Genomic DNA, 12,733 nt, shown 5'->3' with positions numbered 1-12,733 from the left:
TCACAGAAGTTTATAACGCAGAGCCGTGAAAATAAAAAAATATTTTTTTTTCCTCAAAAAATTATTTTTAGTCCACTATTTTTTATTTTCACAAGGGTAACAGGATAAATTGGACCCCAAAAGTTGTTGTCCAGTGTGTCCTGAGTACGCTGGTACCCCATAAGTGGGGGGGGACCACTGTTTGGGCGCACGTTGGGGCTCGGAAGGGAAGTAGTGACGCTTTGAAATGAAGACTTGATGGAATGGTCTGTGGGCGTCATGCTACATTTGCAGAGCCCCTGATGTACCTAAACAGTGGAAACCCCCCACAAGTGACCCCATTTTGGAAACTATATCACCTAAGGAACTAATCTAGATGTGAGGTCAGCACTTTGAACCCCCAAGTGCTTCACAGAAGTTTATAACGCAGAGCTGTGAAAATAAATAAATTTTTTTTTTTTCCTCAAAAAGTGATTTTTAGCCCACTATTTTTTATTTTCACAAGGGTAACAGGATAAATTGGACCCCAAAAGTTGTTGTCCAGGTTGTCCTGAGTACGCTGGTACCCCATATATGGGGGGGGACCACTGTTTGGGCACACGTTGGGGCTCGGAAGGGAAGTAGTGACGCTTTGAAATGCCGACTTGATGGAATGGTCTGTGGGCGTCATGTTACGTTTGCAGAGCCCCTGATGTACCTAAACAGTGGAAACCCCCCACAAGTGACCCCATTTTGGAAACTAGACCCCCCAAGGAACTTATCTAGATGTGTGGTGAGCACGTTGAACCCCCAAGTGCTTCACAGAAGTTTATAACGCAGAACCGTGAAAATAAAAAATCTTTTTTTTTCCACAAAAATAATTATTTTAGCCCTCATTTTTTTATTTTCCCAAGGGTAACAGGAGAAATTAGACCCCTAAAGTTGTTGTGCAATTTTTCCTGAGTACCCTGATACCCCATAAGTGGGGGTACACCACTGTTTGGGCACACGTCGGGGCTCGAAATGGAGGGAGCACCGTTTGACTTTTTGAACGCAAAATTGGCTGGAATAAATGGTGGCTCCATGTCGCGTTTGGAGAGCCCCTGATGTGCCTAAACAGTGGAAACCCCTCAATTCTATCTCCAACCCTAACGCCAACACACCCCTAACCCTAATCCCAACCCTAATCATAACCCTAACCACAACCCTAATCCCAACACACCCCTAACGAAATCCCAACTCTAACCCTAACCACAAGCCTAACCGTAATCCCAACCCCAACCCTAACCCTAAATTCAACCCTAACCCTAAATTCAACCCTAACCCTAAATTCAACCCTAACCCTAAATTCAACCCTAACCCTAAATTCAACCCTAACCCTAAATTCAACCCTAACCCTAAATTCAACCCTAACCCTAAATTCAACCCTAACCCTAAATTCAACCCTAACCCTAAATTCAACCCTAACCCTAAATTCAACCCTAACCCTAAATTCAACCCTAACCCTAAATTCAACCCTAACCCTAAATTCAACCCTAACCCTAAATTCAACCCTAACCCTAAATTCAACCCTAACCCTAAATTCAACCCTAACCCTAAATTCAACCCTAACCCTAAATTCAACCCTAACCCTAAATTCAACCCTAACCCTAAATTCAACCCTAACCCTAAATTCAACCCTAACCCTAAATTCAACCCTAACCCTAAATTCAACCCTAACCCTAAATTCAACCCTAACCCTTAGTCCAACCCTAACCCTTAGTCCAACCCTAACCCTTAGTCCAACCCTAACCCTTAGTCCAACCCTAACCCTTAGTCCAACCCTAACCCTTAGTCCAACCCTAACCCTTAGTCCAACCCTAACCCTTAGTCCAACCCTAACCCTTAGTCCAACCCTAACCCTTAGTCCAACCCTAACCCTTAGTCCAACCCTAACCCTTAGTCCAACCCTAACCCTTAGTCCAACCCTAACCCTTAGTCCAACCCTAACCCTTAGTCCAACCCTAACCCTTAGTCCAACCCTAACCCTTAGTCCAACCCTAACCCTTAGTCCAACCCTAACCCTTAGTCCAACCCTAGCCCTTAGTCCAACCCTAACCCTTAGTCCAACCCTAACCCTTAGTCCAACCCTAACCCTTAGTCCAACCCTAACCCTTAGTCCAACCCTAACCCTTAGTCCAACCCTAACCCTTAGTCCAACCCTAACCCTTAGTCCAACCCTAACCCTTAGTCCAACCCTAACCCTTAGTCCAACCCTAACCCTTAGTCCAACCCTAACCCTTAGTCCAACCCTAACCCTTAGTCCAACCCTAACCCTTAGTCCAACCCTAACCCTTAGTCCAACCCTAACCCTTAGTCCAACCCTAACCCTTAGTCCAACCCTAACCCTTAGTCCAACCCTAACCCTTAGTCCAACCCTAACCCTTAGTCCAACCCTAACCCTTAGTCCAACCCTAACCCTTAGTCCAACCCTAACCCTTAGTCCAACCCTAACCCTTAGTCCAACCCTAACCCTTAGTCCAACCCTAACCCTTAGTCCAACCCTAACCCTTAGTCCAACCCTAACCCTTAGTCCAACCCTAACCCTTAGTCCAACCCTAACCCTTAGTCCAACCCTAACCCTTAGTCCAACCCTAACCCTTAGTCCAACCCTAACCCTTAGTCCAACCCTAACCCTTAGTCCAACCCTAACCCTTAGTCCAACCCTAACCCTTAGTCCAACCCTAACCCTTAGTCCAACCCTAACCCTTAGTCCAACCCTAACCCTTAGTCCAACCCTAACCCTTAGTCCAACCCTAACCCTTAGTCCAACCCTAACCCTTAGTCCAACCCTAACCCTTAGTCCAACCCTAACCCCAACCCTAACCCCTAGTCCAACCCTAACCCTTAGTCCAACCCTAACCCCTAGTCCAACCCTAACCCCTAGTCCAACCCTAACCCCTAGTCCAACCCTAACCCCTAGTCCAACCCTAACCCCTAGTCCAACCCTAACCCCTAGTCCAACCCTAACCCCTAGTCCAACCCTAACCCTTAGTCCAACCCTAACCCTAGCCCTAGCCCTGGACCTAACCCTAATGGAAAAAAAAAAAATATATATTTTATTATTTGTCCCTACCTATGGGGGTGATAAAGGGGGCGGTGATTTACTTTTTATTTATTTTGATCACTATGAAAGTTTATCATAGTGATCAAAATAAATGAATGAATCTGCAGCGTTGCAGATTCGATTCGGCGCACTGCGCATGCGCCCGCCATCTTGCAAGATGGCGGCGCCCATGACGCTGGACGGCAGGACACCGGGACGGATAGCGGGAGATCGGAGGCACAAAGGAGGGTGAGGGGGTGATCGGAGGGTGAGAGGGGATGATCGGAGGGCTGGGGGGACGGAGAGAAGGCGGGGGGGGCAGATCATGACGGCGGCTGCCGATCGGTGCCGTCAGAAGGTGGCGGCAGCCGATCGGTGCCGTCAGTCGGTGTGGGGGGGGTCGGGTCTCTGTGTCCAGCCATGTCCGATGCTATTTCAGCATCGGCCATGGCTGGATTGTAATATTTCACCAATTTTCATTGGTGAAATATTACAATCGCTCTGATTGGCAGTTTCACTTTTAACAGCCAATCAGAGCGATCGTAGGCACGTGGGGGCTAAGCCACACCCCCAGGTGTTAACTCTGAAGGGTCCTTTGTGTGCGGGTCGGGTGACCTTTCAGTGACCCCGGTCACCCGACCCGCAGGGGGGCTATTTATAGCATGACGCCTACGTAGGCGTCATAGGTCGTTTGGGCACTGCTTTTCATGACGCCTACGTAGGCGTCATAGGTCGTGAAGGGGTTAATAGTCTTACCATGTTTATGAAATTGGGTGCTGAAATATCAGTTTTCCTATTAGCCACTAGATGGCAGTACAAGACACCTGACTGGTAATTTTACAGCACTCTTCCTTTACATTGAATGCTCACACTGGTCTGACAACTATTCTGGTCTGATACCTGTTTCTGAGATCTTGCAAAATACTTAACATTACAAAAAAAGTAATGCTAAAATGCACATGTTACATGTCGGCATTAGCAAATTGCATTTTGACAGTTTTAGGACTTGATTATCCTATTTTTGGCAGTTTTTCTCTTCCATGTATACTGCAGCCGCCAAGCGTTGATTAGTGACAGAAAACACTGATCCGCACTCAGTTTTCCTCAACTTAATTTTCCCTGTTCCCCACTCCCAATTGCATCACTCAGTGAGTGCGTCCTACAGCTTCTTAGCCTCTAATCAGATGTACACCACTGATTACCCCCTTGCATGCTTTTGTCAAGGACTTTTTTCCCTGTCTAATTTTATCATCTTTTTGCACCCCATCCATGCGTGTGTCCTTCAACCGTTGAGCGCTGTCTGATTTTTTTTTTTTTTTTTTTTGTGTGCAAAAAAAGAATAAAAAAAGTAATTTAGATTAGCTGATAGGACTAGATTAGGGACAGTAAAAATATACCGTCGTAAACTGCTACAGTAGTTTTTATGGAATTGAGTTAGTTTCCGTGTGGGGAAAAAAAAAAGAATCATCTGTGCATCTGTCCAACAGCCGGCGAGCGCTGATCACTGGCGGTTGTTGAGTTTTGTTTTTAAAAGAATAAAATATACTAGTAATCGACATCTACTACAGTATTTTTTACTGAATTGAGTTAGGGTTAGTCTCAGAGTTTACGGGGAAATAAAGAATCTCTCATCCGTGCACCTGTACTTGAGCCGTTGAGTGCTGATCAGCAACACATTACTGATCGACCTCCAGCTGTTTTTTTTTTTTTTTTATTATTTTTTCTTTAGTTGATAGGATTAGATTTTTTTTCTCTTCTAATTAAAAAAAAAATTACCACACACACGATTTGGTATACATATAAACACCACATACGTGAAAAATGTTGTTCCGCTCTTCCCAAACCCAATATGAAGAAGAGGAGGCATACACCTTCCGTGCCTCCAACACTTGACAGTGAGGGAGTGGATCCCACCTTTATTTTTCTGACTCATCCTCTTCCTCAAGTGATTCTGATTCCGAACTGCCACGTAGACGCCCAAGGACAGAAAATGAAACTACACCCACCGTTGCTGACCCCATATGGACACCCCCTTGAAGACTATAAGCCATAGATTCCTGATCTTGTGGCGCAATCAGGAATCCAATTTGACACCTCCAATCTCTCAGAAATAGACTTTTTTCAAAGTCTTTTTATCTGAGGATTTTGTAAACCTCTTGGTGGTGAGACAAATATGTACGTCCAGCAATTTTTGACACAAAATCGCCCCTTCATTTTTTAACTGGACCCCTGTAGATGCAGTAGAAATTAAGTTTTGAGGCCTGGTTTTTCACATGGGGTTAGTGAATAAGCCAGAACTTCGGCAATATTGGAGTGTTAATGTTTTGACTGACACTCTAGTGTTCCACTTTGGCCATGACCTGTAAACTTTTTGAGGCCATCCAGAAAATTTTACACTATAATGGTAATGTTCCATGTCCTCCCCGAGATGACCCCAACTTTGACTGATTTTTCAAAATTCAGCCTGTCATTGAGCACTTCAGCAACAAGTTTGCTGAGGTGTATGTTTGCCAATGGAACATCTACATAGATAAGTCCCCTATCCATTTCAAGGGGAGAAATTCCGGCAATACCTTCCCTGTAAGAGGGCCAGGTGTAAAATTAAGCTGTACAAACTGTGAGTACCTGGTACACCCATAAGATTAGGGTTTATGAAGGGAAGGACTCCCGAATTGAACCCCGTGAATGCCCCCCATGTCCTTGAAGCGAGTGAGAAAATTGTGTGGGATTTGGTGCACCCACTGCTGGAGCAAGGTTATCATCTCTATGTAGTTACTTTTATACCAGCATCCCACTCTTCAAGTCCCTCTCTGTGCGAGGTACCTCAAAAATCAGAGCGGACTCCCTGTGCGAGGTACCTCAAAAATCAGAGCGGACTCCCTAAGACACTTATTGGACAGTTACTCAGAAATGGTGAAAGCTGAGCCAAATGTAACTAAACAATCTGGTGGTCAAGTACAATAGGGATGTCCTTTTCTTGACCATCATACATGGTGATAGCATCCCCACGACTGTACGAGGTAACGCTACACAGGTCCACAAACCACACAGTGTACTGGGATACAAAAAGAATATGGGGGTAGTTGATCTCTCTGATCAAGTCCTCCAGCCGTACAGTGCCATGGGAAAGGTCAAGGTGTGGTAAAAGAAGCTGGCTGTGCCCATCATAGCAATGGCAATGTACAACGCGTTCGTGTTATCACAATATGCAATTCAGACCTGTACGACATAAGCTCTGTTACAGGAGGTAGTGATTAAGGCCCTGATAATTGGCAGTCAGGAAGGAGTGGGCTCCAGTACTTCTTGAACTGAAGGTACTCGTACAGTATCCAGGCCCACACTTCGTCGATGAGGTCCCTCAAACGACAAAGAAAGATGGAAAGGTCACAAAAAAGATGCCGAGTCTGGTAGAAAAGTGGAATATGCAATGCGACACCTGGCCTGCGTATAAAACAATGCTTCAGACTGTACCACACATCCATGGAATACTAAATTAATTTCTGACTTAAAGAACTCATGTATGCCAACCTGATGCACTCTACACAATTTACGTATATGCCATCACATTATAAAATTCACATGCCAGGAAAACGCTAGATGAATTCTAATATTGAGTCACTTGGGGGGGTTTCTACTGTTCAGACACATCAGGGTCTCTGCAAACACAACTTGACGACCACAGATCATTCCATCAAAGTCTGCATTCCAAAACATCACTCCATCACTTCCATTCGACTAAACAAAGTAGCATAATTTGCCACTCTTATTGCAGATGAACTGAAATATTAGAGATGAGCCATTCAATTTCCAGGACCCTGGTCCATTGATCACATCAGTATTCTGTGACCCAGAGCAAAAATCCTGAGAACAGCCTTCTACTTTCTGGCATACCTGGCTTCTCTTTATATTGGTCGGCATGGCGCAACGTCATGTGTGCATCACACTAAGAAGATGACTTTACGCTAGGTTGGCTAATCGGAAGCCAGGTATGCCGACAGGTAAAGGCTGTTGCATGGCTCCCATCCAGTTTTCACAAAATATTAAGTCCTGCTAACTATTGAGTAATTATTTTTGTTCTACTTTGAATTTGACCATCTCACAAGTTCCATACTAATGGTTACTTCAGTATGGACTGAACACTTCTCAGTTCTTCTGAAAATGTAATCTGTTTTCATCAGTGTTGACATTGGTGAGATACGACAGGCGGAGTATACAGTGTATAGAATATAGTTGGTTTATAGGAATTTAGTAGGGCGCAAGCATTGTCCATTCAGTGCCCTTCCTACTAAAGATAAAATAATCCCACTAATGTATCCTTTTGTGAAGAAAAAGGAATTATTAAAAGTAAAAATCAATTTACATGTTTTTGATGTGATCTGTCTCCTATTGCAAATATCCTCACACATTGCTGTTGAATTCACAGCTCTTAGGACCTCGATTTGGAAGACCTTGTTACAGCTCTCATCCATCCTGCATGCAGGGATTTTTTTAGTTAAATGACTTTTCTTTTTATATAATCCTTTTTAAAGATCTGCTCCATTTATTTCTATAGGTCCTCCTCGCTGGAGTGGTATGTATGGAAGGTTACAAATAATGAGACTTGATAAGCATGGAGTGCGAAGCGTGGTTTTCTGTCTTCTCTTAAACTCTTGTTTGCAGAATTGATCCCATAATATATACAATAAAACCTTAACCGATTTTCCATGTAGTAAATATATACACTGTTAATGTTATATAGTTAGCTTCTTCAAAATTTTTTAAATGCATGTACGTAAATGTGTTTTTTCCATACCTACTGTCATTCAAAGATGTATTTGAAGCCATTTTCATGTGTTGATATTGCAATGCTCTTGACTATTGGTGGTTTGTATTTTACAGCACCACCGCCACCACCTTCAAGAGGTGGCGCTCCACCACCTCCTTCACACGGCTCAGGTCTCCCACCCCCTCCACCAGCAAGAGGAGGCATTTCAAAACCCCCTCCACCTCCTTCCAGAGCTCCCATGGCTGCACCCCCACCACCTCCACCTTTCAGACCAGGGGCCTCAGGACCGCCACCGCCTCCACCTAATAGAATGCATCCTCCACCACCACCAGGTCATTCTTCATCTGCACCTTCAAGTCCACCTCCCCCACCACCTCCACCAATGCAAGGATTCGGAGCACCTGCACCACCTCCTCCCCCTCCTCCCCCTGGTCCGCCACCTCCACCTGGACCACCACCTCTACTTGGTTCGGCAACAGAAAATGATCATCCGTTTGCACCTCCAGCTGGTAACAAAGCAGCAGTTCTTGAGCAGATTAGGGGAGAGCAACCTATACTTAGGAAAGTAGACAATAAGGATAACCGGCCAGTGTCTTCCTCTGGACGAGATGCTCTGCTAGACCAAATACGACAGGGAAAACAGTTAAAAAAACCTGTGAGTAACAGCAGCATATTTCATCTTCTACAAACGCTTTCTCATTCTGTACTTCTGTGCTTTTCTTTTTCTCCACCCTTTCTTGACTATGTATGCATTATGTTTGCTAGGTGACAAATGAGGCAGAACCTATTGCACCTACACCTGCTCCTGGAATCGTAGGAGCACTAATGGAAGTAATGCAGAAAAGGAGTAAAGCCATTCATTCTTCAGGTATGGGCAGTACCGTGATTTTAATCTTAAACACACATGAAGTCATTTTTTTTGTTTTGTTTTTTTCTTTTATTATTATTATTATTATTATTATTATTATTATTATTATTATTATTATTATTATTATTATTACACCATTGATTCCATGGTGCTGTACATGAGAGGGGGTTACATACAAATTACAGGTATCACTTACAGTCAACAAACTAACAATCACAGACTGTTAGAGGGGAGAGGACTCCAATATTGCCAAAGTTTGGGCTTACATTCTACAGGATTTATTTAATTGAAGTTTTAGGCCATGCTTTCTTTTTGTGGAAAATTTTTCCTTTGACGATTTCGCCACAAATTACTTGCATATCTGGTTGCAGATTTCACCCTACTGTTACAAAGCAGTGGATCGGGTGAAATCTGCAATGAAAATCCACCCAGATTTGAAAACCGTAGCATGCTCTTATATTCATGCAAATTTTTTAAGCAACTTGTGAATGGGGTTTTTGACTATCCTTGTGTTTATACTGTAAATCGCTGCAGAATCATTTTACGTACATATAACAGACACACAGTGGCACAGCCAATAGCTCTTTTTTTCACTAATCGAGGTGTTTTTCTTTCCTGTTAGATTCTGATGAAGATGAGGACGATGATGAAGACTTTGAGGATGACGATGAATGGGATGATTGATTTACACGTTATATAAATATATATAATATATATTTTTTTTAAGGTGAATGAATACTAAACACTACTTTTTCTGTCTGACTTCTGTAAAATGATCATGTAAATGGTTTACCAATCTGCTGTATATTTTTGTTGCCTTTTTGCTTTTTTAATATTCTGTGCAATACCTCATTGGAAATGCAAAGTTTTGTCATTACGCTGCACACAAATCTTCCTCCTGCTAACTGTGTGCAAGCTGACATTACATAAGTGCTCACATTAGTGACTCTGTAACATCTGTGTGATGAGCTCTCCCTCCGGAACGGTCAGTGACAGAACAACCTTGTAATTGTTATAATGGAAAAAAAACACTATTTTCTTACCCTGATTTTTCTGTAATCTAAATTTCTTATTGAAATCTAGTCTAGCACTACATTCTTTTTTTTTTTTTTTAAGTCATTCTGATCTTTGCTAATTATGCCCCTCATTTTGAATTCAAACCTAAGTGTATGTCATTCCTTGTTTTTGTTTAGCACCTTTTATTTTTTTTTTTTCAACACTACAACAAATTGGATTGTATTATCGCAGCCACTACCCATAATGCCGAATAACTCATTTTACAAAGTTCAAGCAATAGCCTTTGCTATTTTATAGCAATGTGAATTAATGGTTTGGTTAAACAGTTATATATCCAATACCTTGTTAAAAAAAAAAAAAAAAAGTATGAAACACGGTCCACCAACTAAGAATTGGTGATATTTAACCTAAATGGCAAGTAGAACTGACTGACATAGCAATGCTACATGAGGCCACTGGCCACGGCTGACCCTAACTGCATTAACCATGTGGACACATTGATAGTTTATACACTACACATTAAACACTTTCTATCAGAAACACTTATTCTTCTGCTTGCTTCTCTACTGTAGGGTTAAGTTTCTGAATGCGTACAAGTCACGTTGCAGAAGCTCCAGTATACATTCAGTGCCGTTTATTGTGCTGCATTCCTTTTATGTATCCAATAGCAAACACTACAACACAATCATACAGAGAAAAAAACAACAACTCTTGAATGGCAAATGAATATTAGTCTATATGGTAAAATAAACACTAATATGTTATGAACCTGCCTATTGCAATGCTCGTATCTATTGTATAGTTTTGGGGATCAGAGGTTGGCATTCATAAGAAATAAAGAATACACTTTGTATAAATAATCGATATTTACTTCCAATCACTTACATACTATCTTCTCATATATGGTGGCATCTGGTATCCTTGGGGCAAACACGTTTCCCATTATGTGGTTAAGGGGTCACAATAAATAAGTTCCTGTTTAGCTTTCATTGTAAATGTTACTGGCTGTTAATAACTAATATATGGTTAAGTGTGACAGGCTGGTCCTGTTTCATTTTATATTCTGGAAATCCTAAGTATTGGACTATCAATCATGCAATTAAAGTGATCATGTAAACGTTATAGTGTATTTTATGCATAATTAGAACTCTACTTGCCATGGGCTCTCATTCTGCGTAGATGTGACTGCATGAAATATATTCACTTGTATTTTTACTTAGTATCAACTGTATCTCACAATCTTGATTACAACATAAAGCCCCCGTTACACATTGCGATATCGCTAGCAATGTCGCTGTAAAGTCACCGATTTTGTGACGTTGCAGCGATATTGCTAGCGATATCGCTATGTCTGATACCTCCGACCGCTCCCCCGCTGGTTATCGCTGATCGCGCGAGAAGCTCCTGGACCATTTCTCGTCGTCAGCTTCCAGCTGGGCTTCCTGTGGCGCCGACGAGCGACGCGTGGATGCGGGCGGGAGAACGTCAGGATCGCCTCGTCTGACAGGTAAGTAACGACCCCCGTCATCAGCGATGTCGCTGGTGAGATCTGCCTGTGTGGCAGCTCACTAGCGACCACCTAGCGATGCACCAGCGATCCTGACCGCGTCATATCGCTAGGTGTAACGGTACCCTAAGGCTGTGCTCACTAGGCAGATTTTGCTGGCTGTAGCCACAAGATTAGTGGGAGGTTGTTGGTATCTAGTCCTGATATGTTCATCTGAACAAAATCTAAAGTGTTACTGGTGCTGTGGTATCTTGATCCAGGAGATTTCGCAAAGAACTGGTAAGAGAAATAAAACAACAAAGTTATATGGTTAACAATCAAATCTGTAGTGTGCATAATCTTAGGAAAAACTGCTGTGTAAATGATTTTTGGTCTCCTGATACAAGTTTCACAACAATTGGGTGCCCATGTTGTCATTGTCTATATCAGTGTGTTGTAAATTCTATGCTGACAGACGATACTGCCAACAAAATCTACCCTTTAGTAAAAAAAAAAAACAAAAAACATATATACAGTGGGTACGGGGGGGGGGGCGTGGCTATGTAGTGGAGGAGGACAGACGCGCTGCAAGAACTCCTGCCCACCCTGCATTTATCCTATACATACCGCCTGTCTATTGCTGCACATCTACCAGCGCTTGGTGTCCCTGGTTACCGGGAGGGCTCAGGACGGCTCCGGTAAGCAGGAAACCTGAAAAGCCGGGGTGGACGGCGGGGCCCACACGAGGCAGCGGCCATCTTGGATGCGCGCTCTGTCAGAGGGAGTGCGGCATCCAGCTGCCAGCGCTGCAGCGTCGCAGGGCAGCGACCTGTATCCTGAAGAATTTGAGGGCTGTGCGGTGAGTGCCCTGAAAGATAGGCCCTTCATTATTCCCTCTCCCTTATTAACTGACTCTCTGGCCGTTGGTGACATTACTGTGGGAGAACCTGCTCCCCCTTCCATTGCTGCTGTCTCTGAGGGTGGATTTCTCCCCCCCCCCCCCCTCCCCCCTGCCATAAGAGCCTCAATGATATGCTGTTTCCATCTGTACGGATACTGCTCTCAAGCCACAATTAATAAACCTGGTCCCTGCTGTGTATATAACTACAGTGGAAGGAATCCTGGACTGTAAATTTCTAGTTACGCCAGTGTATTTCACTGCCCTTAACCATGAATCGATCTAAAGGATCGACGGCAGTAGAAAAATTAAAGGAATTTGTCAGACCCGACCCTTCTGAGAGTGAACGTCCTCTAAGGAATACCTCTTCACAATCTCAGCGTAAAAATCGTCCCTCAGGGGGCAGAGAGGAGATCGAGCAGGAAGAAATGACTTAAACAGGCATCGGAACAGTTGACGCAGGCTATCTCTCTCACTAGGACATCTCTGACGGAGAAAATAGAGGATGTCTACACTGAGGTGGGGAGGCTGCGTCAGGATATGCAGGCCATGAGGGGGCGCATCACGGAGGTGGAGGCAAGAGTTCCCAGGTGGAAGACACCATTACGCCTATGGAGGCTAAGTTAACCAAGGTAACGGGATCTATGAACGCCTGG

General features: G+C 43.5%; 1 protein-coding gene across 1 annotated transcript in view; it reads left to right on the top strand.

Moving 5' to 3' along the window:
- Positions 1-10,815, top strand: part of WASL (WASP like actin nucleation promoting factor) — a 94,020-nt gene extending 83,205 nt beyond the window's left edge. Inside the window, exons 9-11 of the mRNA XM_073573412.1 lie at positions 7,922-8,463; positions 8,574-8,676; positions 9,299-10,815. Coding sequence (XP_073429513.1) covers positions 7,922-8,463; positions 8,574-8,676; positions 9,299-9,360 — 707 coding nt within the window. The 3' untranslated portion in view covers positions 9,361-10,815. The remainder of the gene's footprint in view (positions 1-7,921; positions 8,464-8,573; positions 8,677-9,298) is intronic.
- Positions 10,816-12,733: the final 1,918 nt, after the last annotated feature.

The sequence above is a fragment of the Dendrobates tinctorius genome, unplaced genomic scaffold (assembly GCF_039654945.1).
Source record: "Dendrobates tinctorius isolate UK_male_01 unplaced genomic scaffold, ASM3965494v1 ptg000035l, whole genome shotgun sequence".
In the NCBI taxonomy this organism is placed as follows: Eukaryota; Metazoa; Chordata; class Amphibia; order Anura; family Dendrobatidae; genus Dendrobates; species Dendrobates tinctorius.
Note: the sequence above shows the minus strand (reverse complement) of the source record. Positions and strands in the feature narration are given on the sequence as shown.